General features: G+C 46.2%; 1 protein-coding gene across 4 annotated transcripts in view; it reads left to right on the top strand.

Annotated features, from left to right (window-relative positions):
• The first annotated feature begins 3,572 nt into the window (after window positions 1-3,572).
• Window positions 3,573-6,000, top strand: part of TRIM33 (tripartite motif containing 33) — a 136,800-nt gene continuing 134,372 nt past the window's right edge. For all 4 annotated transcript variants that reach the window (XM_066600088.1, XM_066600086.1, XM_066600087.1 and 1 more), the window contains exon 1: window positions 3,573-4,137. In XM_066600088.1, the coding sequence (XP_066456185.1) occupies window positions 3,714-4,137 (424 nt within the window). In that variant the 5' untranslated portion in view covers window positions 3,573-3,713. The remainder of the gene's footprint in view (window positions 4,138-6,000) is intronic.

Below are 6,000 nucleotides of genomic sequence, written 5' to 3'. Positions count from 1 at the left end.
CGTGCCAAATTTCACGTTTCTATGACACCGGAAAGTGAGAAAATTACATTCCGTACATAAAATTTGGACGCTAATTCTTTTGCGCATACAATTGAATAATCGAGTTGGGACCCATTCGCTTTTCCTATTTATGACATAATCAATGCTTGTGCCAAATTTCACGTTTCTATGACACCGGAAAGTGAGAAAATTACATTCCGTACGTAAAATTTGGAGGCTAATTCTTTTGCGCATAGAACTGAATAATGGAGTTGGGACCAATTAGCTTTTCCTATTTATGACATAATCAATGCCCGTGCCAAATTTCCCGTTTCTATGACATCGGAAAGTGAGAAAATTACATTCCATACGTAAACTTTGGACGCTAATTCTTTTGCACATAGAATTGAATAATCTAGTTGGGACCCATTAGCTTTTCCTATTTATGACATAATCAATGCTCGTACGAAATTTCAAGTTTCTATAACACACTAGAAAGTGAGAAAATTACAGTCCGTACGTAAAATTTGGACGCTAATTCTTTTGTGCATAGAATGGAATAATCGAGTTGGGACCCATTAGCTTTTCCTATTTATAACATAATCAATGCTCGTGCCAAATTTCCCGTTTCTATGACATCGGGAAGTGAGAATATTACATTCCGTACGTAAAATTTGGACGCTAATTCTTTTGCGCATAGAATTGAATAGTCGAGTTGGGACCCATTCGCTTTTCCTATTTATGACATAATTAAAGCTCGTGCCAAATTTCACGTTTCTATGACACCGGAAAGTGAGAAAATTACATTCCGTACGTAAAAATTTGGACGCTAATTCTTTTGCGCATAGAATTGAATAGTCGAGTTGGGACCCATTCGCTTTTCCTATTTATGACATAATTAATGCTTGTGCCAAATTTCACGTTTCTATGACACTGGAAAGTGAGAAAATTACATTCCGTATGTAAAATTTGGATGCTAATTCTTTTGCGCATACAATTGAATAATGGCGTTGGGACCAATTAGCTTTTCCTATTTATGACATAATCAATGCTCATGCCAAATTTCACGTTTCTATGACACCAACAAGTGAATTAGATTCCGTACGTAAAAATTGGACGCTAATTCTTTTGCGCATAAAATTGAACAATTGAGTTGGGACCCATTAGCTTTTCCTATTTATGACATAATCAATGCTTGTGCCGAATTTCCCGTTTCTATGACATCGGGAAGTGAATTAGATTCCGTACGTAAAATTTGGACGCTAATTCTTTTGCGCATAGAATTGAATAATCTAGTTGGGACCCATTAGCTTTTCCTATTTATGACATAATCAATGCTCGTACGAAATTTCAAGTTTCTATAACACACTAGAAAGTGAGAAAATTACAGTCCGTACGTAAAATTTGGACGCTAATTCTTTTGTGCATAGAATGGAATAATCGAGTTGGGACCCATTAGCTTTTCCTATTTATAACATAATCAATGCTCGTGCCAAATTTCCCGTTTCTATGACATCGGGAAGTGAGAATATTACATTCCGTACGTAAAATTTGGACGCTAATTCTTTTGCGCATAGAATTGAATAGTCGAGTTGGGACCCATTCGCTTTTCCTATTTATGACATAATTAAAGCTCGTGCCAAATTTCACGTTTCTATGACACCGGAAAGTGAGAAAATTACATTCCGTACGTAAAAATTTGGACGCTAATTCTTTTGCGCATAGAATTGAATAGTCGAGTTGGGACCCATTCGCTTTTCCTATTTATGACATAATTAATGCTTGTGCCAAATTTCACGTTTCTATGACACTGGAAAGTGAGAAAATTACATTCCGTATGTAAAATTTGGATGCTAATTCTTTTGCGCATACAATTGAATAATGGCGTTGGGACCAATTAGCTTTTCCTATTTATGACATAATCAATGCTCATGCCAAATTTCACGTTTCTATGACACCAACAAGTGAATTAGATTCCGTACGTAAAAATTGGACGCTAATTCTTTTGCGCATAAAATTGAACAATTGAGTTGGGACCCATTAGCTTTTCCTATTTATGACATAATCAATGCTTGTGCCGAATTTCCCGTTTCTATGACATCGGGAAGTGAATTAGATTCCGTACGTAAAATTTGGACGCTAATTCTTTTGCGCATAGAATTGAATAATCTAGTTGGGACCCATTAGCTTTTCCTATTTATGACATAATCAATGCTCGTACGAAATTTCAAGTTTCTATAACACACTAGAAAGTGAGAAAATTACAGTCCGTACGTAAAATTTGGACGCTAATTCTTTTGTGCATAGAATGGAATAATCGAGTTGGGACCCATTAGCTTTTCCTATTTATAACATAATCAATGCTCGTGCCAAATTTCCCGTTTCTATGACATCGGGAAGTGAGAATATTACATTCCGTACGTAAAATTTGGACGCTAATTCTTTTGCGCATAGAATTGAATAGTCGAGTTGGGACCCATTCGCTTTTCCTATTTATGACATAATTAAAGCTCGTGCCAAATTTCACGTTTCTATGACACCGGAAAGTGAGAAAATTACATTCCGTACGTAAAAATTTGGACGCTAATTCTTTTGCGCATAGAATTGAATAGTCGAGTTGGGACCCATTCGCTTTTCCTATTTATGACATAATTAATGCTTGTGCCAAATTTCACGTTTCTATGACACTGGAAAGTGAGAAAATTACATTCCGTATGTAAAATTTGGATGCTAATTCTTTTGCGCATACAATTGAATAATGGCGTTGGGACCAATTAGCTTTTCCTATTTATGACATAATCAATGCTCATGCCAAATTTCACGTTTCTATGACACCAACAAGTGAATTAGATTCCGTACGTAAAAATTGGACGCTAATTCTTTTGCGCATAAAATTGAACAATTGAGTTGGGACCCATTAGCTTTTCCTATTTATGACATAATCAATGCTTGTGCCGAATTTCCCGTTTCTATGACATCGGGAAGTGAATTAGATTCCGTACGTAAAATTTGGACGCTAATTCTTTTGCGCATAGAATTGAATAATCGAGTTGGGACCCATTAGCTTTTCCTGTTTATGACATAATCAATGCTCATGCCAAATTTCACGTTTTTATGACATTGGGAAGTGAGAGAATTAGTGGCGAGTGAGTCAGTCAGTCAGTGAGTCAGTCAGTGAGTGAGTCAGTCAGTCAGTGAGTCAGTCAGTGAGGGCTTTCGTCTTTATATATATAGATGTGTCTCATGCACATAGATAGCTGTATACACTTCTAAAATGTTCTAAATAACACACGCACCATCATTGAACGCTCCAGGAGCCATCTTTATACTATTATGTCACACACTCTATCATGTATCTCCATCACTGATTCCCACCGTCCGCACTACACTATAGGGTACGTCTCGGGAACACGAGGCAGTAAACAGATTAGAACCGCACTCCTGCGCCTTCACACGGAGAGCCCCCGCGCAGCCAGCCAGACTTCTGTGAGAGCGCATGCGCACCTCTTACCCTGCCGGCGCAAACTCACTTCCGACTGCCTTCCTTCCGTGAGCCGAGCACTACGCATGCGCTATGTACAGTCTCCCCGCACGTCGCCGCTGACGTCACCTCGCCGTGGCCGTTAGAGTAGAGCGAGGAGGGAGAGAGAGGGTGGCCCTCATTGCGGCGGCGTACTGTACGTGCGCTGGTGGCGTCGCCGAACGGTCAGTTCAGGGGTTCAAAGAGGAAAAACATGGCGGACAACAAAGGAGGCGGCGGCGGTGGCGCTGGCGGAGAGGCGGAAGCTTCAGTCAGCAGCGACAACAACAACAATGGCAGCGGACAGGACAGCAGCGCCGCCGCGGGGACGGAGGCCCAGGCCATGGAGGAGGCAGAGAGCGGGGAGAAAAGTGCGGCCCCGGCTGTAGCCGAGGAGAGTCCGGCGCCGTCCTCCTCAGCGGCCTCCTCCTCCTGCCCCCCGGCCCCGTCCTCCACGCCGGCCGCCGTGCTCAACCTGCTGGACACTTGTGCCGTGTGTAAGCTGAGCCTGCAGAACCGGGAGTCGGAGCCCAAGCTGCTGCCCTGCCTGCACTCCTTCTGCCGCCGCTGCCTGCCGGAGCCGGAGCGGCAGCTCAGCGTCCCCCTGCCCGGGGGCAGCAACGGGGACATCCAGCAAGGTGAGACCCGCAGCCTGCGCGCCGCGCTGAAGCCCCTGCGGCGCACGTTGTGGGGTCACAACACTGGGCAGTGCAGAAGTACCAATGGGGTGTGCAGACTTGTGCGGTAGCTGCATGTGGTGGTGTAGGGGGTGACAACACCGAGCAGTGCAGAAGTACTAGTCGGGTGTGCAGACTTGTGTAGTAGCTGCATGTGGTGGTGTAGGGGGGGACAACACTGGGCAGTGCAGAAGTACTAGTAGGGTGTGCAGACTTGTGCTGTAGCTGCATGTGGCGGTGTAGTGGGTCACAACACTGGGCAGTGCAGAAGTACTAGTACGGTGTGCAGAAGTACCGATAGGGTGTGCAGACTTGTGCAGTAGCTGCATGTGGTGGTGTAGGGGGTGACAACACTGAGCAGAGCAGAAGTACTAGTAGGGTGTGCAGACTTGTGTAGTAGCTGCATGTGGCGGTGTAGGGGTCACAACACCAAGTAGTGCAGGAGTACCAGTAGGGTGTGCAGACTTGTGTAGTAGCTGCATGTGGCGTAGGGGGTGACAACACTGAGCAGTGCAGGAGTACCAGTAGGGTGTGCAGATTTGTGCTGTAGTAGCTGTGTGGCGGTGTAGGGGGTGACAACACTGAGCAGTGCAGAAGTACTAGTAGGGTGTGCAGACTTGTGTAGTAGCTGCATGTGGTGGTGTAGGGGGGGACAACACTGGGCAGTGCAGAAGTACTAGTAGGGTGTGCAGACTTGTGTAGTAGCTGCATGTGGCGGTGTAGGGGTCACAACACCAAGTAGTGCAGGAGTACCAGTAGGGTGTGCAGACTTGTGCTGTAGCTGCATGTGGCCGTGTAGTGGGTCACAACACTGGGCAGTGCAGAAGTACTAGTACGGTGTGCAGGAGTACCGATAGGGTGTGCAGACTTGTGCAGTAGCTGCATGTGGTGGTGTAGGGGGTGACAACACCTAGCAGTGCAGGAGTACCAGTAGGGTGTGCAGATTTGTGCTGTAGTAGCTGCATGTGGCGTTGTAGGGGGTGACAACACCGAGCAGTGCAGAAGAACTAGTAGGGTGTGCAGACTTGTGTAGTAGCTGCTTGTGGCGGTGTAGTGGGTCACAACACCAAGTAGTGCAGGAGTACCAGTAGGGTGTGCAGACTTGTACATGTGGTGGTGTAGGGGGTCACGACACTGAGCAGTGCAGGAGTACCAGTAGGGTGTGCAGATTTGTGCTGTAGTAGCTGTGTGGCGGTGTAGGGGGTGACAACACTGAGCAGTGCAGAAGTACTAGTAGGGTGTGCAGACTTGTGTAGTAGCTGCATGTGGCGGTGTAGGGGTCACAACACCAAGTAGTGCAGGAGTACCAGTAGGGTGTGCAGACTTGTGCAGTAGATGCATGTGGTGGTGTAGGGGGTCACAACACTGAGCAGTGCAGGAGTACCAGTAGGGTGTCCAGACTTATGCAGTAGCTGCATGTGGCGGTATAGGGGGTGACAACACTGAGCAGTGCAGGAGTACCAGTAGGGTGTGCAGACTTGTGCTGTAGTAGCTGCGTGTGGCGGTGCAGGAGTACCAGTAGGGTGTGCAGACTTGTGCTGTAGTAGCTGTGTGTGGCGGTGCAGGAGTACCAGTAGGGTGTGCAGACTTGTGCTGTAGTAGCTGTGTGTGGCAGTGCAGGGGTACCAGTAGGGCGTGCAGACTTGTGCTGTAGTAGCTGCGTGTGGCGGTTCAGGAGTACCAGTAGGGCGTGCAGACTTGTGCTGTAGTAGCTGCGTGTGGCGGTGCAGGAGTACCAGTAGGGTGTGCAGACTTGTGCTGTAGTAGCTGCGTGTGGCGGTGCAGGAGTACCAGTAGGGCGTGCAGACTTGTGCTGTAGTAGCT

The sequence above is a fragment of the Eleutherodactylus coqui genome, chromosome 4 (genome assembly GCF_035609145.1).
Source record: "Eleutherodactylus coqui strain aEleCoq1 chromosome 4, aEleCoq1.hap1, whole genome shotgun sequence".
Classification (NCBI taxonomy): domain Eukaryota; kingdom Metazoa; phylum Chordata; class Amphibia; order Anura; family Eleutherodactylidae; genus Eleutherodactylus; species Eleutherodactylus coqui.
This window is presented reverse-complemented; position numbering and strand designations above follow the sequence as displayed.